A 21,638-nucleotide genomic window follows, 5' to 3' on the forward strand; every position below is an offset into this window, starting at 1 on the left:
ATGATTTGCTCTGGAAGACGCCAGGGTCCCATGCGGTCGGCTCGGCTCACAGTGGCTCTGGCCGACCCGTTAGAGACTAGCGCACGCTTGCTCTCCCTGATCTGTGGGGTCTCTTTAACCAAAGTCTCAGCCAGCAGCCACTCAAAGCCCGCCACCCCCTTTCTTGGCAGAGAGTCTTGGAATGGCCAGTGACTGGGGCTGCCGAGACCTCACCTCCACCAGCGGCCCCGTGGCCCCCAGCGGGCAGCCCGGACACGTAAGTGGACAGCGTCCCGAGGAGGGTGCCCGCTTTGCTGTTTGGTTTGAATCCAGCGTTAGGTACACGGATGGATGTGATCTCTGGGTGACATGGTTGGAGGCGGCCTGCCTGCAGGGTTGGTGGCTCCTTATAGAAGAGTCTAGAAGAATCCTGGCTGAGTCCTGGCCCAGGTGTACTTGCCTGGCCTTGCCTTTTGCCAGATACGCACATATTGGCCATGTGCGAGGCGCGGTCTCTGGCTGAGTGTGAAGAGGGGCCCCGAGTCCATGGGGATCCCTGAAGGGCAGGAGAGGTGGGTCCCCAACGAGGTGTGAGGGCAGACCCAGGCGTCTCAGTGAGATTTGTGCAGTGAGAGATGGGGGGCCTTGTGGGTCAGGACCCTTGTGCCCGTGCAGGTGGAGGGGACAATGGGGGGCTCCATCCTGCGTCCCGTCCGTCGCTGTGGCATGGTCGTGGGCATGGTTGTGGGCCCCTTGGCTCTGCCTTACGTCTCTGAGGATGATCCTCTTCCTCGCACGCGTTTTTATCTGTCGTGTTGGTGTCACTGAGGAGGTGGCCACCTGGGATTGGTTCTAGGAAGGAAACTGAAGAAAACTCAGGTGTTTCCCCACCCTGTCTTTCTTTCCACTTGGTGCTTTTCTGAAAAAACAGAAGGACAGGAAAGGTGAGGACAGCTGAGGTGGGGTTTGCTTAGAGGAGCCCTGCCAGGCCCACAGTTCATCACTGCTCCTTCAGCATGGAGGAGCATTCGGGACTGCCACTCTCTTCCAGTAGCAGAGCCGGCACTTGGCAGAGGCAGAAGCTAGTCCCCTCCTCACCTTCTTGGTGGCTCCCAGGGGGTGTGACAGTCGTGGTTTCAGGTGGTGGTCAGAGGGCCACTGGCTTGGCTCCCACTGAGGGCCAGGGTGGATGGATCCTCGGTGTGGCTTGTACCTGAAGAAGCAACAACCAGGGTGTTCGGACAGGGAAGCTGGGACCCTGCAGGAGGCGCCTCCGGCTGCTGGGCGGTGCCAGAACAGTGCGCCCACCCCTGCAGACAGATTCTCAGGGCATCCTTTGTCTTTTGTTAATTATTTTGCAACTTAAAAGTCACCGTGCTAGAACACATAGTGGGTGCCAGGGCTGGGGAAGGGATTGCAGTGAGGGCTCAGTGGGGAGGGTTCCTTTGTGGATGGAAATGTGGAACTGGATAAAGGTGGAGTTCGCACAACATCGTAAATGTGCCAAATGCCACTGAATCCTTCACTTTTTAAAAATTACTCTTGTGTGAATTTTGCCGCAATTTTTTAAAAAACTAAAAAAAGTAATGAAGCATCCTGTTTGGGGCTGGCTCTGACTTTCGGGCCCAGGACATAGACAGCCTCAGGGCAGGCCTGGCAGCACCATCTTCCTGCATGGTGCTGGGCTCCAGCTGTGTGTTGGGCGACTTTGGCTGAGCGGGAGCCCTGGTTTTGTCTCTCTCAGGTCTCCTGTTGCAGCAGCCCCGCAGGGAGCGCCCGGCAGCCCTGCCAGGTCTGAACAGGAAGATCGTGCAGGGGAGGGCATTGTGCTTGGGGCAGGTGTCGGGGGGCGGGGGGGCGAGGTTCTCATTCTCTACTGGTTGCCCCCTCCATCCTGAGTATATTTGTTTGTGAGGATTGTCACAAGTCCCGAATCCAGCCTTGTGCACAGTGGGTGTTCCCGCTGCTTCCTTTTCAGTGTAGAGAGAGTCTGGGTGAACAGACAAACCATGAACCTCACTATGCATACTTCACCCTGGTGGGGGAGAGATGCCTGGAGTCTCATCACCTGTAGATGTGGTCCTGGGTTTGAGGAGTCTGTCTTGGGTTTGAATCCCTCCTCTACGACCGGGGAGAGGGAAGCGGCTTACCCACTGCTCGCTTCCGGCTGTGGGGCCCACGTAGCTGTGGGTCGGCTCCCGCTGCCGGCACCCTCCCCTCACTGTGTCCAGAACTGGCCACATCATGTCACCTGCTGGCATCTCTCAACAGAAACACATTGTGAAATAATAGAAAATATGTATATTGGTCTCTTCTCCCCCTGGCTCCTCACACAGGACTCCAAGACCCTCATAATTCTTTTGTTCCAGTGAGGTGACTCTTGGTGGGCTCCTGGATGGGGCTGGTCACAAGAAAGACCAGGTGTGATTAGAAGCCTGGAACTTTCAGCCCTACCCCCATCCTCTGGGGAGGGGGAAGGGGCTGGAGATTGAGTCAAGAGTGGATCGTGCCCACGTGATGACCCTCCGTAAAAATTTCTAAAGTATGAGATTTGGAGAGCATCCAGGTTGGGGAACACATCCATGTGCGGGAGGGTGGCGCACCCCAGCTCCACGGGGACAGAAGCTCCTGCACTTGGGACCCCTCCGGACCTTGCCCGGAGTGCCTCTTCACCTGGCTGTGCATCTGTGTCCTTTATCACATCCTCTATTACATAATGAGCCAGTAAACATAGTTATGTGTTTCCTGGAGTTCTGTGAGCTATAGTACAATGGCTTGGGTTCCACTGTAGATGGAACCCAAGGAGGGGGTCATGGAAACCCTGGTTTACAGCTGGTTGGTCAGGCGCACAGGTGACAACTTGGGACTTGGATTGGCGTCTGAGGTGCAGGTGTGTCTCGTGGAACAGCCCTCAGCCTGTGGGGGTCTGCGCTGTCTCCAGGTAGCGAGTGTCACAGAGGAGTGTTTCCTCTTCACCAGCTGTGACTTTAGCACAACCTTTCTGCGTGCTGCCTCATGTCTGGCTGCAGACGCAGCTGAGTTCCTTTGGTGAGGCAGGGAGCTGGGCTGCTCTCCTGGGTGATGCCCACCCTGCTCCCCGGGTCAGGCTTCCAGCCCCACAGCTGCTTTAGGCAGGGTGAACCTGGATTCGCCCACCTCACAGGTCTTCAGTTACCCTGAGGTGGGACTCGAGTGTGTCAGTGTAACCGTTTCAGAATGAACAGCAGCGCCTCGTGTGGCCACCACCTCTGTTCGTCCTTATGTGAGACAGAACTCACTCAGGTGGGCCTAAGGCCAGGACTGGAAATTGAGGGAGAAGTTAAAATCCTCCAAGAAGTTACCGAGTCCGTTGTACTGCTCACCGCATGACAGGCCAGTAAGTCGGAAGATGAGTTGTTGGGGCAAGGAATAGCAACTTTATCCGGAAAGCCGGCAGACCAGGAGGACAGTGGACTAGTGTCCCAAAGAACCCAGTTAGAATTTAGGCTTCTTTTGTACTAAAAGGAGAGGGGGTATGGTTAGTTGTTGTGAACTTCTTGGAATCCTTTGTTCTCAAAGCTGTCTGCATAGGTCTGGTCACGTTCCTATAAAACTCCAACAAGATAAATGTTATGCTCTGTTTTGCAACTTTTTATCTCTATATGAATGGAAAAGTGATAAACCTTTAAAGGTCAGAACTTTGAGAATGGGCTATCCTGTGTATTTCAGGCTATAGGCAACATTCTTTTAGTGATTAACTTGTAGCAAAAGCAATAGAATACAAAGGTTAAAGCAAAAGAAACAATCCAATATGGAGTCAGATTTGTTCTTCCCTATTACAAAGTTTCCGTTAAAAAGATTCAAGCAAAGTGTTTCAATGTGAAACATCCAGTCTTCCCCTGGAGGACCACAACATTGGAACTGGGAACTGGCTCGTCCTCCTGCCTGACATTTTTAGCACATGCTCAAATAGATTTTGAGCATCCAAGAATCATGTGGGATCTGAGGCGCTGGGGTCAACTCGGGCCGCCTCTGGGCATGGGTTCAGGGGCATGTGGTTTGGTCGTGACCCTAAGGGAATACGTCGATTGGGGTGTTTGGAGAAGCTCGGACCTCAGCATGGGTCTCGCTGTCCCAAACGAACCATTGGGGGTGAGGAATAGAGGACAGCTTCCCTTCCCCATTTTCCTGAATCTCAGTCAACTTTGACAGCAGAACTGAACTTAAGTGAAAGAGCTCTGTGCTCTATCCGGGGCAAGCTGCTCTCACCGGCCGCCCTCTTGCCCCGTTCCAGAACATTCACGCACAGCTAGGTGCCTGCTCAGCACACCTGAAAGCTCCTGTGTGATGGTGGGTTGCTGACATTGCAGAGCATGAGCTCCCCTCCCCGCCCAGCACAGGTGCAGGCCCAGGGAAGAGTCAGGAGGGGCCCTGGACGGGGACAAGGCCCCACGCAGGAGCTCTGGGACTTTATCCTGAAGGCGAGCAGAGCTGTTTCAGGGCAACCTGGTTTCTTCACAATGTAGCTTCTCCTTAGAGCGAGGGTCTCAGGTCTCTGGTCAAGGCCTTCGGAGGCCAACAACCAAATTGGGGTGTGTGTGGGGGTCACTTCTGGGTGAAAGGAATGCAAGGAAACCAGAGAAACCAGGACGGGCTCAGAGTTGAACTGGGTGTTGGGCATCAGGCAGGAGGAAGGGGCCCCAGTCAGGGCCTGTGTGAACATGGCTTCTTCTCTGCCTTCTGTGAGTCTTCTGGGTCCTTCTACAAATCCAGAAATCAAACAAGGAAGGAAGGGATGACCTAAGCCACCGCCACAAGTTCAAGTTCACTTAACATAAGATCAGGCACAAAAATCAAAATAACACTTAGATCTAAAGAACGTTTTTTTGTTTTGTTTTTGTTTTTGGCTCTGTTGGGTCTTCGTTGCTGTGCGTGGGCTTTCTCTAGTTGTGGTGAGCGGGGGCTACTCTTCATTGTGGTGCGCAGGCTTCTCATTGAGGTAGCTTCTCTTGTGGAGCACGGGCTCTAGGCACATGGGCTTCGGTAGTTGTGGCATGCAGGCCCTAGAGCGCGTGGGCTTTGGTAGTTGCATCACGTGGGCTCTAGGGTGCATGGGCTTCAGTGGTTGTGGCGCGTGGGCTCAGTAGTTGTGGCTCGCGGGCTCTAGAGTGCAGGCTCAGTAGTCATGGCACATGGGCTTAGTTGCTCTGTGGCATATGGGATCTTCCTGGACCATGGATTGAACCCATGTCCCCTGCATTGGCAGACAGATTCTTAACCACTGCACCACCAGGAAAGTCCCTTGGTGCAGTTTTCATGCTTATGTTTGACCTGAGAGTACAGGTCGTGAGCTCTGCAAGCAAAGCCATCCTCGTGCAGTTTCCCCAGAAGGTGGCTCATGGGAGTCAGGATTTTTACATGCGAGAGAGAGGAAAAAACTGTTCCCTCGGGCTTCCCTGGTGACGCAGTGGTTAAGAATTCGCCTGCCAGGGACTTCCCTGGTGGCGCAGTGGTTGAGAGTCCGCCTGCCAATGCAGGGGACAGGGGTTCGAGCCCTGGTCCGGGAAGATCCCACATGCCACAGAGCAACTAAGCTCGTGCACCACAACTACTGAGCCTGCAGGCCACGACTACTGAAGCCCACGTGCCTAGAGCCCATGCTCTGCAACAAGAGAAGCCACCGCAATGAGAAGCCCGCGCACCACAACAAAGAGTAGACCCCGCTCGCCACAACTGGAGAAAGCCCGCGCGCAGCAACGAAGACCCAACGCAGCCAAAAATAAAATAAATTAAATTAAATAAATTAAAAAAAAAAAAAAAAAAGAATTCGCCTGCCAATGCAGGGGACACTGATTCGAGCCCTGGTCTGGGAAGATCCCACATGCTGCGGAGCAACTAAGCCTGTGTGCCACAACTACTGAGCCTGCGCTCCAGAGCCCACGAGCCACAACTACTGAACCCCGGGCGCCTAGAGCCCGTGCTCTGCAACAAGAGAAGCCACCGCAGTGCGAAGCCCGCGCACTGCAACGAAGAGGAGCCCATGCTCGCCACAAGTAGAGAAAAGCCCATGCACAGCAACGAAGACCCAACACAGCCAAAAATAAATAAATTAAATAAATTTTTTTAAAAAACCAAAACTGTTCCCTCTATCCATTTAGGTTTAGTGTCTGGGGTCCCACAAATTAAACTGACCAAAGGCAAATTAACTGGAGAAAATGTTTATTTCTTATTCATTTGGAGGTTAGACCTGGGGGCTTATCTACCCTTTTAACAAAGAGCAATAAATTGTGGAGAAGTGACAAGACAAAAGGGGTTTCTGCTTACAGGGAACTAAATTTGGGAAGGTAAAGATATGGGGGAAGTAAGGGAAGATGAGGGTTATTTTAGTGAGTTTGTTGTGAGGCTCAGCCTCCTGTAGTCCTTTGGGTGATTAGCATTCTCAGGTGGTTAAGCTGTTCCCTTCCTCTTGGGAGGGAAGGGATCGCCTTTCTGAAGGGAAATTTATAGGCTGTCTCCAGGCAGAAAGGGTGAGGGCAGAGAATAGCCTTCCAGGAAATCATTTGTCTCAGGTGTTGGACTTTCCACGACTTTCCCGGCTCTGGAGATGCAGCCCTGCCTGGGAGGCTCTCTTTGGGGTTCGCCATTGTGGGTTCAGGGAGCTCTCACCTGCCTTCACACGGACCAGCAAGGAGCGCAGAGATCCACATCAGGTGTAGGAACTGGAATCCAAGAAAACTGATGCAGAGGCAGCAGATTTGAAAGCCTTTCTTTCATGGACTTCAGTCCTTGGCCTTTTCTTTTTCTTTTCCCCCCTTTATTTGTTTGTTTATTTTTGGCTATGTTGGGTCTTTGTTGCGGTGCGCGGGCTTCTCACTATGGTGGCTTTTCTTGTTGAGGAGCACAGGATCTAGGCACACAGGCTTCTAGAGAGCAGGCTCAGTAGTTGTGGCACACGGGCTTAGTTGCTCCGCAGCACGTGGGATCTTCCTGGACCAGGGCTCGAACCCGTGTCCCCTGCATTGGCAGGTGGATTCTTAACCACTGCGCCACCAGGAAAGTCCTAGTCCTCAGCCTTTTCTGCCTTCCGAGCAAAGCTTAGGTCTCTGTGTGTTTTCAATCAGCTGCTTTTTCTTCCAACAGCCAGTGCTTTTTCTGTTGCAGGCAAAGCGGAGAGATTCACCTGCTGAAGGCAGCCAGAAGGCCAGCGAGCAGGACAGTAAGCAGGTACTACCCGAGGCGAGATTTCATGTTCTCTTTGCGACTAGACTGCTGCCTGTGTAGCCCGTCACTTACCCCTGACTCAAGCCGTGATCTGGTTAACATCCATTTGTAAAACAGCTACATTCTTATATTCTTCTTAAAGTCATCTGTTCCATGTGTCCTTTGTTTTAATGTTTTAAAAAGTGTGCCGTACCTTGGAAACAACAGAACCAAAACCTCTTAAAGTTTCCCCCACGGGGAAATAAGAGGTGCCCTTCATGGCCCTTCTGTGTGAGCGTCCCCGGGGCAGCCGTGACAAAGCTCCACAGACCGAGGCTTAGACAACACGCAGTGATTCCGTCCGGAGCCCGAAGTCGGAGACAAGGGTGTCAGCAAGGTTGGTTCCTTTTGGGGACCTCCGTCCTCGGCCTGCAGGCGCCGTCTTCCCTCTGTGTCTGTGTCTGTCTCCAGTGGTCCCTTTTCCATCAGGACATCAGTGCTATTGATCAGGACCCCCCCATCAACCTCGTCTTAACTTGATTCCCTCAGTAAAGACCCTGACTCTTAAGCAGGTCCCGTTCAGAGGTGCTGGGGGTCAGGACCCCAACATCTGAGTTTTGGGGGCACAGTTGAGCCCATCGCAGCATCCAGGGTGAGCCTGGCTTGGTCTCCCTCTCTCGGGTCACAATCTGGAGTTGTTTTCACCTCTGAGAGAACTAGTGATCAATGCATTCTTTCTCCTCAAAGGGAGGCTACATGGGGGCTTCCCGCCATGCCCCCCCCCGCCCCCGCCCCCAAGCTTCTGCTGAGTCAGGCCCTTTCTCTCTGTTCTGTGCGACATAGCTTCCTGTACACTTGGTAAACCAAGTTGTTTGAGAAACAGGTTTTTTTCTCTGGACACAAGGATGCTTGTTTTCCTATCACTGTAAAAAGGCAGAGGGAGCTTTACACGCTCCGGAAGGCCTGGGCTTGGCAGGATGCGCAGCGAGCACTCACTCTCTCTGGCGGTGTGTCACCTGTCTCTGCTCCGAGCTTTATTTTAAATTCCCCAGTGGACAGGCCCTCACAGTTCCTTTTCTTCTGGTTTTCTTAGTGCCCTGAGGGTACCTCCTGGGGGATTTTTCAGGGCAAGATGTTCAGGCACTATTTTTCCATTAGAAGCTTCTGAAGCACGTTTTTGAAATCAGCAGGGTGGTTGAAAGTAAAAATACAACCCAGTTATCTTGTCTTTTTTTTTTTTTTAAAGAGATTGAAATCGAGAAGTTGTTCATTAAGAATCTGAAACATGAAATGTTAACAGTAGTGTAGCCAACAGGGTACGTGACCGCAGTCTCAGGGCTGAGGAGGAAGGGCCTGGAAAGGAGTGGGGCTCACGGCGGGGGAGCCCAAGATGGCTGGGAGGTTCCCAGTGTGCGAGCTGCCCTCCCCCTTGGGCGCTGTGAGTAGACTGGCCAAGTTCATCCACCAGCCAGCACTCACCTGCACCCAGAGACCCCCTCCGTCCTGTCCCAAAGCCAGGCCTGGTTGGAAAGCCAGAGGGCCCCTAGGCAGGTTAACTGGTCCCAGCATTTCCCCTGGGACCCCTGAGGTTCCCGCTCTGTTTGAAGGGTCTGGTGGAATGCCCAGTGGACGCCGTGGCTGTGAGGCCAGCCTGGTGGCTCTCTCGGGTGAATGGTGCTCAGATGCTGCTCCAGGCACCCCTTCCCTGCATGTGGGCGCCGTCCGCTCTGGCTGGAGGAGAATTCTGGCCACCTGTCCCTGGGACCTCCCATCTCCTCTGAGGCGGCCGCAGGACCCCATGTCCCCGGGCCTCAGCAGCAGCTCTTGTTTCTGGGGCTTCGATCATTGGGTCAGAGTGGGAAACACAGGGCGTGTGGTGTTTTCCTTGATAAACTGAGGCGGTTCAGTTCGCTGGTTAGCCCGGCCCACTCCCCAGTTTCCATCTTCCTTCCCAGGGGGCCCCTTCCTTAGACACCCCCTGCTTGCTGGGCGGCACTCGGTGGTTCCTGCCGAGGAAAGCAGCTCCGTGCTGTGGCCGCCCATCGCTGCAGAGTCCAGGCTCTGAGACCATGGAGACAGTGTCCACGGTGCGCAGACCCCAGCCCTCCAGGACTCGCTCTGTCCCACTCTGAGAGGCAGCCAGTGGTGTCACCCCGTGAGAGCAGAGCAATTGGGGGACTCAGTTCTCAGCGAACAGGCGGGCTTTCCAAGTTATCAGTCAGATGAGTCCCCAGGTCACCCCAAGCTTACCCTAGCACACGAGTGTGTCTCTGCTACTCAAAAACAGGCAGATGGGAAAGCTTCCTGACTTTGGGATTGGCAACAATTTCATGGATGTGACACCAAAAGCACAGGCAACAGAAGAGAAAATAGATAAATGAGACTTCATTGAAATTAAAAACTTTTGTGCATCAAAGGACACTGTCAACAAACAGAGTGAAAAGACAGCTCATGGAATGGGAAAAATATCTGCAAATTATTTATCTGATAAGGGGTTAATATTCAGAACATAGAAAGAACTCCTACAACTCAACATCAACAAAACAAGCAACCTGATTAAAAAATGGGCAAAGGGGGCTTCCCTGGTGGCACAGTGGTTGAGAGTCCACCTGCCGATGCAGGGGACATGGGTTCATGCCCCGGTCCGGGAAGATCCCACATGCCGCGGAGCAGCTGGGCCCATGAGCCATGGCCGTTGAGCCTGCGCATCCGGAGCCTGTGCTCCTCAACAGGAGAGGCCGCAACAGTGAGAGGCCCGCATACCGCAAAAAAAAAAAAACAAAAACAAAAAACGGGCAAAGGACTTGAGTAGACATTTCTCCAAAGAAGATACACAAATAGCCCACAAGCACATTAAAAGATGCTCAATACCAGTGGTCTCTAGGAACATGCAAACCAAACCCACCATGAGGTACCACTTCATGCCCATTAGGGGACAGCTGCTATTAAAAAAGCAAAACAAAGAATAACAGGTGTTGGCAATGATGTAGAGAAATTGAAGCTTTTGCATTGCTGGTAAGAATGTAAAATGGTGCAGCCACTGTGGAAAACAGTATGGTGGTTCCTTGAAAAATTAAAAATAGAATTACCTTATGATCCAGCAATCCCATTTCTGGGTATATACCCAAATGAATTGCAAGCAGTGTCTCGAAGAGGTATTTGTACACCCATTTTCACAGCAGCATTATTCATGAAGCCAGAAGGTGTGAGCAACCCAAGTGCCCATTGGCGGATGAATGGATGAGCATAATGTGGTCCATCCATACAGTGGAATATTATTCAGCCATAAAAAGGAAGGAAATTCCATCACATGGTACAACATGGATCAACCCTGAAGACTGTGTTACCTCAGGCTGCCATAACAAAACACTAGACTGGCTGGCTAACATACCGGAAATTTATTTTCTCACAGTTCTGGAGGCTGGACATCCAAGATCAAAGTGTAGGCAGGTGTGGTGCAGATGGCTGGCGTCTTGCTATGTGCCTGCACATCCTTTCCTCTGTGCCTGTGCATCCCTGGAGTCCCTTCCTCTTATAAGGACACCAGACCTATCGGATCAGAACCCCCTCTTATGACCTCATTTAACTGTCACCTTAAAGGCCCGATCTCTAGATACAGTCACATTGGAGGTTAGGGCTTGAACATTCGGATTTTGGGGGGACACACAGTCCACAGCAAAGACACTATGCTCAGTGAAATAAGCTAGACACGAAGGACAAATCCTGGGACTTCCCTGGCGGTCCAGTGGTTAAGACTCCACTTCCACTGCAGGGGGTGAGGGTTCGATCCCTGGTTGGGGAACTAAGATTCTACATGCTGCAATGAGCAGCCATACAGTGGGATGCCCCCCACCCCATACAGTGGGATCCTGTTTGATCCTGCTTATATGAGGTCCCTGCAGCTGTCAAATTCATAGAGACAGAGAATGGAAGGGTGGGTGTCAGGGGCTCGGGGAGGGTGGGAAGTTAGTGTTTAATAGGACAGAGTTTCAGTTTGGGAAGATGAGAAAGTTCTGGAGATGATGGTAGTGATGGCTGCATAGCTGTCAATGTATTTAATACTGCTGGATTGTATGCTTAACAGTGGTAAGATGGTCAATGCTATGTTATGTGTATTTTACCACGAAAACAGAGAAACCGTGCAGAAAAAGCTGGCGTAAGGAGGGGCACGCCCCCCCCCATTTTGCTGTGTCACACCTGGCTCTCCTGGTGACAGAGACCCCACTCTCCACCCATCCTGGTGCCCACTGTGCCACCAGGGAAGCCCCCGAGTTACTATTTTTAAGTTTTAGTCTCAAGCATACAATGGCGATCAGTCCCAGGGTCTCTGCAGTCATGGAGCAATGGGTTGTCACCTGGGGCCTCTCTTGAGCAAAGCCAGTTGCTAGGGGTAGACTGTGAACGCCAAGGAGGAGGCCTCAGGGCTGGGAACACTTGCTCGGAGAAGCTATTCTGTGCCAGATTGGTCTCTTACACACTGTTCAGTGAATTTCCTTTTTATTATGAGAATTTCACTAGGAACCCCATCTCCTTGCACTTGGTCTTATAGCACCCCTTCCCTCCCCCCCACCACGGTTAACTTTTCCTATATTATTTTGAGGCAAAACCCAGACGACGTACCATTTCACTTTAGTATAGCTTCTGACTCTTGATTTCCTAGCAGCCTCTGAGTGTGCACCCAGACATGACTGTGTACGGTGTGGAAAGCCCTGAGGTCTGACTTCGTAGGTCTGTCCTGGTTCATTTTTATCACATCCTTTCCTGTGCACAGTGCCCTCCACGTTACTGGCTATTCATCCAAAATTGTGCCAATTCTTTTAATCTATCAAATAAAGATAATGTGAATTGCCCCAGTCTTTTTCTTTTGTTGGGTAACAAGGTCATAGGATTATTTTTTTTAATAAATTTATTTATTTATTTTTGGCTGCTTTGGGTCTTTGTTGCTGCACGCGGGCTTTCTCTAGTTGCGGTGAGCGGGGGCTACTCTTCGTTGCGGTGCACGGGCTTCTCACTGTGGTGGCTTCTCTTGTTGCAGAGCATGGGCTCTAGGCACGCGGCTTTAGTAGTTGTGGCATGTGGGCTCTAGAGCACAGGCTCAGTAGTTGTGGCGCACGGACTTAGTTGCTCTGCGGCATGTGGGATCTTCCCGGACCAGGGCTCCAACCTGTGTCCCCTGCATTGGCAGGCAGATTCTTAACCACTGCGCCACCAGGGAAGCCCCTCACAAGATTATTTTATCGACGTCTTCAGAAACAGTGCTGGCTGTCTGCTCACGTCTGGGGTGGGTTGTTTTTAGGCTGCCTCATCTGCTTGTGAACGTCCTTCTCTGAATCTTTATTATCATGATTCTTATTATCATCATTAGATGGGACACTCCCTGGATACATTTGTTCCCGTCCCTGGGTGATCGACAGCTCGTGATTCTGCTGTCACAGTTATTGTAACTAACCAGATGTTTAAAGCCTCTCTAGAATCTCTGGAAAAGTAGTCGACTTTCTTTATTTTGTTTTGGGGATAAAAGTGGGCCAGCTCATCCGTCTCGATTCTGTCATTCTCTGTCACTGTGCTGCCATCACGTTGCTGTCCCTGAGCAGGGCGCTGGCTCATCTTGTTATGTCTTTGCACAGAGCCACCTGGCAGTGTTGGCAGTGGGTCACCCCCTCGCTCCCAGCGTGAGTTCCAGCCTCGCATCCAGCCTGGCATCCAGCACTGGCTCAGGCGGCTCCTCGCCCACCGCTCTGCCCACTGTCTCGGCTCGTGCCCACCCTCTTGACCCCACTGGCAGCGCCGTCGAGGCGGTCCCAGGTAAGTCCGGGGCTCTGCTCCCATCTCCCCGACGCCTCTTTGCACTTCCCTTGACGCCTTCCAGTATGCATGGTGTATGCTCATGCTCAGTTTGTAGAAGAGCGTGTTCGGTCACCTGCCACTTTGGCTGTGTTGCCCGTGGTCTAGGAAATGCCTGCCTCGCTGGGGGCCTTGGGCTGCAGAGGGGATGAGGAGCCCTCAGGTGGGGCAGCTGGACAGGCCCCACAGGGCAAGGCAGAGCGGGCAGTGCCACCCAGCCTGAGACCACCAACAACAGGAGGCTTCAGAGAAATGAAATGGGGGTTGTGAGGGGTGGTGAGGGCACCTGAAGACGGGGGACGGTGACAAGAGAGAGGAGCGGGGATGAGGTCACAAGGCATGGGCACGGCTACCGGCTGCAGAGGGGTTCTTGGCCGCTGGGAGTCCTTGAGGGTTTGTGGACTGATGACTGGTGTGATTGGACCCGGGGGACCTGTCTGGCAGCTGGATGGAGGCGCAGAGCCCAGGTTGGGGCTGTCATGAAAGCTAAGGGAAGAGTGGAGCTGGCGGGCGAGATGGTGCCTGTCAGGGCCATGTGGGTCACCTGGCCCTCTCAAGCCCCATCTGGGTGCACCTGGCTGCACCAATAATACTAGCCAGTTTTGGGAAGTAACGGAATCCTCAGAACTGCCTTCTGGCCCCCGGAGGAGGGCCCTTGCTGGCCTTTCTGCTGTTGGGACCCAGGACCAAGAGTGCACACCCCACCCGCTTTGGGGCTAACAGATGTAGACTGGATTGTTTTCCCATGTAGTTTCATTCAGGTTGTATCCTTACTAATGCACTGCATGAATAGAAGGGGTAAACTCTGAAATAAACAGGTGCTGGTTCCAGATTTTCTGTGTTTAATGGATTCAGTGGAATCATTTCAGGGCCACTGGGCAGGTTCCTTTCTTTTGCCTTCCACTTCATATGAACAGGCGGGAACCTCCGGAGTTCATTGCCGGGTGGCTGGCAAAGGGTGGAAAGACTAGATCGACTGTGGAGGGACCTCAGGGCTGTGGGCAGCTGACTCTAAGTGACCTCCGAGGGCAGGGTCACGGCCTGTTCATCCTGACCCACATGGCGTTGGGTTGAGCATGTTTTACCTGAGTGGGGTCCGGCCTGAGCCGCGGCAGGCGGGCAGGGTAGGAGCAACCGGCAGGCGGCAGGGCTCGGGACTTGCCGCGGAGACCCCATTTTAACCCGAACAAAGCAGCCCGGCCCCGCGATGGTTTTCGCACAACCTGGGTCCGTGGTCCCGGTACGCCGCCTCGCAGCGCCGGGAGGGGCAGGTGCTGGTAAGAGGAGGTGAGGGGCGGGGCAGCCTAAGGCTTGCGTCACCAGGGTGGGACGGAGTATGTCGGGGGCGGGGGCATCCCGAGGCTTGCGTCACCGGGGCGGGGCAAGTAGGGGGCGGGGCAATCTAACATTTGCGTCACCAGGGGCGGGGCCGGCGCGGGCCGGGCGGGGCGAGGGCCGTGTTTGAATCGGCGGCGGCGGCGGCGGCGGCGGCAGCAGCAGCAGCAGCAGCAGCGCGGGGCGCCGGACGCCGGGACGGTGAGTCAGCATCGTCAGTCCCGCGCCGTCAGGGTGCGGGTCGTCGTTACCCGGAGCTTCAGATAGAGCGGTGCGCCAACTCCCTGTGCTAGGTGCGCCTTCCCTTCTCCCCAGGTGGGCCAAATCCGCTCCCATGTGAGGTGCGTCTCCCCCTCCTCCCCTCCCCCAGATCTTTCCCCTCCCCTCCCGGTGCTCCTCTTACCGGTCTGCGGTACCCGCGCCCCGGGCCAGGTGTGACAGCCAGGGGTTGGTACCAAGGTCTTCGGGGTTGCGGAATGAGGCGAATACAAACATCCCCCCTTTAGGAACCTGCTCTGCAGAGGCGCCCGCTGCTTCCCTGCGTGGGCGCCAGGCGCGGGCTTCTCCAGGGAAGCCTGCATCGCCTAGCGGAAGGGGGTCTCTCGCTCCCCGAGGGGGACGGGGTTCCTGCCTTGTCCTGCTGCGAATCGAATCGCCGCCTGCACTGTCGGAAACTCAGACCAGCAGTGAGCGGGTTTGCCAGGTGCTTCTCCATCCTCTAGTTAGGGGAAGGACAGCCCGCCAGGGGGCATCCTGCCCCCTCCCCGTGGGTGCAGGGGAGCACCCCCACGTCAGGGGTTCCCCATTCTGGCCTCTAATTCGAGCACTGACTGTGTGCATTGTTCCCGTGTGTCCCATGGTCCTGGGGACCTGGGCACCTCTTGAATGTGCTGTGTCACGTCGGGAACCGAGCTTTGCCAGGGCCATTACTCAGCAGCTTTCAGCTAATTGCTTGCTAACATCTGGGCGGTTACTGGTACTTTGGCAAGGCGGGCTCCGGGTCACATGGCACAGTTTACCTAACTGGGTTCACGTAGATTTTGAGTGTTGTCAGTTCTTCCTTTAAGAGAACATCTCAGAAGACCTGGGTCTGATCTTAGGGAACAGTGGGGTGTGTAATAGGATAAGAGACATAGTGCTGGTGAAAAAGTGGGCCAGGACACCTCCTGGGAACGCCAGTGACCGCCGCCACCCCCCAACCCCCGCCTCCACAACACAGGCTGTGGTTTGTCGGGTGAGATTTGGCCCCTGTTGTGCCCTGCCTGCACCTGAGCGGGGCAGGGCAACAGGGGTGCCCCTTTATGCTGAGTCATTGGGTGGGGGTGGGGGAGTGGGATGAGATAAATCACTTCAAGGTAAGAAAAGGCTCCTGCACACAGTTTATTTCCATCCATCCGTCCATCCCTTCCTTCATTTTATGTGCCTTTGTTATTCAAAAAAATGTTTCTGGAACTCTGCCAGCTTTGAAGCAGACCACCCCTAACCTGATCCCACCACTCCAGGTGTTGTCAGGTCCTCCTGACCAGCATGTCCAGGACAGGAGCTCAGGACCCCAGGCAGAGCAGATGTGCCAGGCCAGCACAGGGAGCGTGGGTGGTGGTGGCAGGTCAGGCGTGTAGTGGGTGGGTCAGGGTGCTTGCTGTCAGCGGGTGAGTCTGCACATTGGCCAGCAGTGGTCCAGGCCTGGGCTGGACCGCACAGTCCAGGTGCATGCAGGGATGGAGCAGGGGGTGATTCTGAGAAGGGTTTTGGAGGCTGGGAAGGAGTTTTCTCAGGACTAGTGGGGCTAATGGAAGCTGTGGCAGGCTGTAGCCCACAGCAGTGTCATGGCTTAAAGACAAACGAGGAGCCATTGCTGGGGTGGGGAGGGGCAGGGTGGGAAAGGGTCCTGCTGGGGGAGTGTGGACTGGCTCGCCAAGGGGTACATCCTTTCTGGGAGGCAGGACTCAGGACATGAAGAGGTTGGCATCACAGAAAGGTTACTCCTGGGACAGAGCAGGTCGGGGTGAGGGGGCAGCCTGCAGAGATGGCTAGAGCTGGGAGCCCTAACTGGTGTGGGTCAGGGGAGGAGGAGTTGAGGGCTCCTCTGGGCTTCTGCTCAGCATGTGGGCCCAGGTGCACCAGCTCAAAGGAGGCACCTGTGTGCGGTTTGATAAGGAGCCAATGCTGCAGTGGGGCCACTCCTGCTAGGAGGAGGCAGTGTGGCCGTGCTGGGGGACGGCTGGGGCGTCTGCAGATGAGCACTGCAGAAGTCACCTGTGTCCGGGTGTGGACCAGGCACAGGAGGGGCTGCCGGGCTCCCATGGAGGGTGGCAGGGCCAGGATGTGGCCCCAGGCAGGGGAGGAAAGAGGGACAGGGCCGCCTTTGACCGGAGGGGTTTGGGGGTACAGTGCAGGGCTGGAAGGCAAGGCTGGGGTGACAGTTTAAAGAGTGAGCTGGAAACTGGGGACAGCAAGAAGGAGGGGGTCACCCGACTAGGGGCAGAGTTGGGTGAGGGGCCACAGGGCCTGTGGTCATGTCCTGGGCAGCAGGTGGGAGCCAGAGGCTGTACCCTCTGTGTGGAGTTCACATTAACAGGAGACAGGTCTGTCTGTGGAGGAGTCCTGACAGGTCTGGGCCCCTAGGTCTGCGGGAGGCACCCGTTCAAGTACCACAGCACGGCCTGGAGAGGACAGGTCGGTGTGTGTAGGGGGGTGTTTCCAGGTGGTCTCGATTGTTGTGAGTTAAATTATGTGCTCCCCAAAAGATATGCCTCCGCTGTAAACTCTCCGCCCCTGTACTTGGGAGTGTGACCTTATTTAGAAACAAGTCTTTGCAGGGAATTCCCTGGTGGTCCAGTGGTTAGGACTCCACGCTTTCACTGCCACGGGCCTGGGTTAAATCCCTGGTTGGGGAACTAAGATCCTGCAAGCTGTGCGGTGCTGCCAAAAAAAAGAAACAAGTCTCTGCAGATGTAATTAAGGTAAAATGAGGCCATTAGGATGGGCCCTAATTTGATATGACTGGTGTTCTTATAAGAAGGAAATTTGGACACACAAACACAGGGGAGGGAAGACCACATGAGGACAAAGGCAGAGGTAGGGCTGGTGTGTCCACAAGCCAAGGAACGCCAAGGATTGCCAGCAGAAGAGGCAGGAGGGAGAGTCCCTGGAGCCTCAGAGGGAGCCCAGCCCTGTGCACCTTGACCTCAGCCTCTGGCCCCAGAGTGGATTTGCATGAGTAGAATTGTGTTGCTTGAGGCCGCCTGGTCTGTGGTGCTTGGTTTTGGTGGCTCCCGGACACGAATGGCCCTGCGTGCTTCTAGATGTCGGGAGGCATCCTGGGGAGCAGGAGGCACTTGCTGCAAAGAAGCGTTGAGAAGCAGGGCCGGGAGGGGGCACCCGCAGAGGGGAGTGGAGCCCCCAGGAGGAAAGGGGGACTGTGCAGGCCAGAGGCGGGTGCTGCCCCCACGGTCCCAGCCCCGCTGTCTCCCTGAGGGGCTCGGGTCGGTCTTTTCTTCCTGTCACCACTCTTGCATCAGGCCACCTTCTAGTCGCCTCCATCCTTGGATGTGGTCATCGGGTGCGTCACATGAAACTGTTGGCGGGGCTGGTCCAGCTGTGCAGGCGCTATTGTCACAGTTGGGACAGCGCTGTGAGCAGCGCTTCATGTCTTCCTGCCGCTGCCCCAGGACTGAGGAGCTTGGGGTGCTGCCAGCCCAGGGCCTGCATTGATGTCCACAGCGTCCGGTGTCACAGGCTCAGCTCCTTTGGCCTCCTCACACCCCAGAGCAGAGGCGGAAACTCCAGGGGCCCTGGCCCATTTGCCACCCTGTGTTCACCAGCCCTTCAAATAGTTCTTCCTGCAGTGCTGTACAGTCGGGGGATCCCTCTGGGCCGAGGGAGCCTGTGCCCCATTCCGTGCTCCTGGCTGTCGTTGCCAGTGGGGCCAGGACCAGGTCGTGTCTGCAGGTGGCGGGGATGAAACAGGGAAGGAAACAGACGCGGGGTCCCCTCGTCCGCCTTCCCAGGTGCGCATGGTAGCCTCGCCCTGGGGCAGAAGCTGCGCTGGGACCCCAGTGGGCCGCTAAGTGCTGGCATCGGGTGGGAGCCCTCCCCGTGGTTGGCTCAGTGGTCCCCATGGGGGCCAGGCAGGGAAGGGATGGGGCTGCCCATTGGGCTGGACCCCAAGTCTGCTCTGCATGTGTCTGGCTCCTGACTCCTCAGAAGTCACACGTCTCCTGCCCTGTTTTTCCCCCTGAGTGTGGTAGAGGGTCTTTCATTTGAAAGGCAGCAGCCCCCTCCCTGGGCGTGGGTCTCTCTGTTCCAGAGCCACAGTCTCATCCCCTTGCCCTCTTTTTTTTTAATAAATTTATCTGTTTATTTATTTATTTTTGGCTGCGTTGGGTCTTCGTTGCTGCCGTGGCCTTTCTCTAGTTGTGGCGAGTGGGGGCTTCTCATTGCGGTGGCTTCTCTTGTTGCGGAGCATGGGCTCTAGGTGCATGGGCTTCAGTAGTCGTGGCGTGTGGCCTTCAGTAGTTGTGGCTCGCGGGCTCTAGAGTGCAGGCTCAGTAGTTGTGGTGCACAGGCTTAGTTGCTCTGCGGCATGTGGGACCTTCCCAGACCAGGGATTGAACCCGTGTCCCCTGCATTTGCAGGCGGATTCTTAACCACTGTGCCGCCAGGGAAGTCCTCACCTTGCCCTCTTGACTCTTGGATCAAATGCGGCCACCCCAGCCTCCTGGCTCCTCCTTCCTCTGCTCCTGGGGGTCTGGCTGAGCCCCAGGGGGTGCGGGGGCATGGTCAGAGCTGAGCTTCCTCCTCTCTGGGGTGGGTCTGACTTGATGCTGCTCATTGGGTTGGACACTGTCCAGGGACTCTGACACTTGGCACCAGGCAGCTGGGGGAGGGGCAGAGGTGGGAGGCTGACCCAGAGCAGGCAGTTCTGACAAGGGTCCCCATGGTCCACCCCTGGGCTGGGGGCGTTGAGTGCCTTTGTGGCCTCTTGAAATGGGACTTGGCGCATCTGACCAGGCGTCATGGGGCACTGAGGGGCCCTGCGGCCAGCAGGGGGCATGGGACTGGGCCACACAGGAGAGGCTCACCTGCCTCCTGGAAGGGGTGCTTTGGGAGAGCAGACCCCAGAGGGGGGTTGGGGATAAAGGTTCTGAGGTGGCAGAGCTCCTTGTGTGCTGTGCCTTCAATGTCACCACGGTTTGCTGCAGACCTGCCTGTGACTTTGTGCTGGGGAGGTCTCTCTGGCCCCACGCTGTGTCCCAGGAGCTCCTGCAGCCCCTCCCCTCGGTTCCCAGGCCACAACTTCCCTGAGTCGACCCTGTGGGGCTGTGGGAACTTTGGGGGTTGGCAGGCCTGATCTTGGCCACCCCAAGACAGCTTCCTGCTTGGTGTCAGGTCCCCAGGGTACAGGACCCCAGGAGGGAATGTCAGGTGAGGTCAGCGCCGAGGGGGCCATGTTCCATTCCCCTGTCCCTTTAACAGACAGGCCTGGGGGGCACCGAGGGCTGCAGCAGAACACCCAGCTCAGTGCCCCAGGGGAGAATGGATGTGGGTCTCTGCTGTGACCTGGCTGAGGAGGTCAGCGCAGGTGCCACCTGAGTCGTCCGTGAGCCACTTTCCCCTGGATGTGGCCGTCCTGGAATTTTCTTTACTAGTCAAGCATGTTTATTTGGTTAGATTTTACCAAATGATTAGAAGTTGAGTCAGTGAGATGAGGGCTGTGTTGCTGAGGCTAGTAGATTGGCCCCAAGCCCAGACGGGTCCCCTCCGCCACGAGAGCCTGGCTTTCCCCTGCGATGACGCCGGTTCTGTCCTGCAGGATCCTCTTTAGACCTTCACCTCGGTGACATCAGCCTCGTGCCCCCAGATAAGGACCTGGAGGAGCACGACAGCCGTGACCTCGGACCCACAGGTAGTGCCTGCACCCGGTGCTTTCCAGGGCCTTCTGTTGTGGCTCTAAGGTGGGAGGGGTCCTGTCTCCATCCCTGCACCCCGCACCCTGAGGTCCCTGCAGAGGTGGGGGTCAGGGCTTCATGGCCCTTCTGAGATGTTTAACCACTGCATTGGCATGAAGACAAATGTGTTAACATTAGATACTGAATCATTCTGTTTGACCTAAAAGTTTATCTTTCTTCTGTTACTTTTTTAAAGATTTATTTTTTATTCAATTAATATTTTGGCTGTGTCAGGTGTTAGTTAAGGCATGCGGGATATTTCGTTGCGGCGCACAGGCTTCTCTCTAGTTGTGGCATGTGGGTTTTCCCTTTCTAGTTGTGGTGCATGGGCTCTGTAGTTTGCGGCATGGAGGCTCTCTAATTGAGGCGCCCGGGCTCAGTAATTGTGGCGCGAGGGCTTAGCTGCCCTGAGGCATGTGGGATCTTAGTACCCTGACCAGGGATCCAACCCTCGTCTCCTGCATTGTAAGGTAGATTCTTTACCACTGGACCACCAAGGAAATCCCTCTTCTATTATTAAAAGTAACCATTTCTGGGGGGCCCAAAAAGTACTGGGACCACCAGGCCCATGGACAGGTCGGCCGGGCAGGGCCTAGTGTCTGAGCAGTGAGGGGTGCAGCCACGCCTCTCTGGGTGGGGGTCCCCCCAGCACCCCTACCCCTGGTGTCCACCCGCTCCATCAGCTCGGAGCGGTGCTGGGGGATTCCGGGGGCAGAGGATCTCGCTCCGCCCCTCGCTAACCCGGCCCCTCCGCCCCACGCAGGTCAGCGGTCGCTGGGGGGCTCGGCGCCCGTGGCCATCCCAGGCTGTCTGCCCCGCTCCCCGTCCCTGCAGTCCTCGTCGTCCCTGTCCGCCTCCCCACTCGGCTCCTTCTCCCAGTCCCTGTCGGGGCCGCTCGTCTCCTCAGCCATGACGCCCCCCCAGCAGCCTCAAGCCCTCAAGTCGGAGCCCCGAGCGCTGGGCCCCCCAGCCCCGTCCTACAACTCCTTCGGTGAGCGGGGCTCTTGGGGCTCCAGGTGCGGGAGGCGGCCACAGCGTGGCCCATCCCATCCCCGTGTCTGCTGCTCGGCGCAAGGTGCCCTGGGGTTTGCACCTGAACCTCTATGGGGGTGTCATTGTGCCTGGGACCCCGAGCCGCTCTCGTGACACCACCACGGCAAGACCTGTCTCACCTGCCGGCTGCGGGGGTGTGATATCGCCAGAGACCAAGCGCAGAACCAGACAGATTTGCAAAAACAGGAAACTTGATTTAAATTTCTTTACTTGAGAAATGTTATGCGATCTGTTTTGTTTTAAAAGAGTTGATATTTTAAAGTATCTGTTTTAATTTCTAATGAAACATGGATGTCA

General features: G+C 55.3%; 1 protein-coding gene across 3 annotated transcripts in view; it reads left to right on the plus strand.

The window, feature by feature from the left end:
• The window catches only part of UNKL (unk like zinc finger), a 42,397-nt gene that overhangs the window by 19,158 nt on the left and 1,601 nt on the right, over positions 1-21,638 (plus strand). For all 3 annotated transcript variants that reach the window (XM_065892572.1, XM_065892573.1, XM_065892574.1), the window contains exons 8-12: positions 171-256; positions 7,120-7,182; positions 12,786-12,963; positions 20,153-20,245; positions 21,052-21,279. In XM_065892572.1, the coding sequence (XP_065748644.1) occupies positions 171-256; positions 7,120-7,182; positions 12,786-12,963; positions 20,153-20,245; positions 21,052-21,279 (648 nt within the window). The remainder of the gene's footprint in view (positions 1-170; positions 257-7,119; positions 7,183-12,785; positions 12,964-20,152; positions 20,246-21,051; positions 21,280-21,638) is intronic.

The sequence above is a fragment of the Phocoena phocoena genome, chromosome 15 (genome assembly GCF_963924675.1).
Source record: "Phocoena phocoena chromosome 15, mPhoPho1.1, whole genome shotgun sequence".
NCBI lineage: Eukaryota > Metazoa > Chordata > Mammalia > Artiodactyla > Phocoenidae > Phocoena > Phocoena phocoena.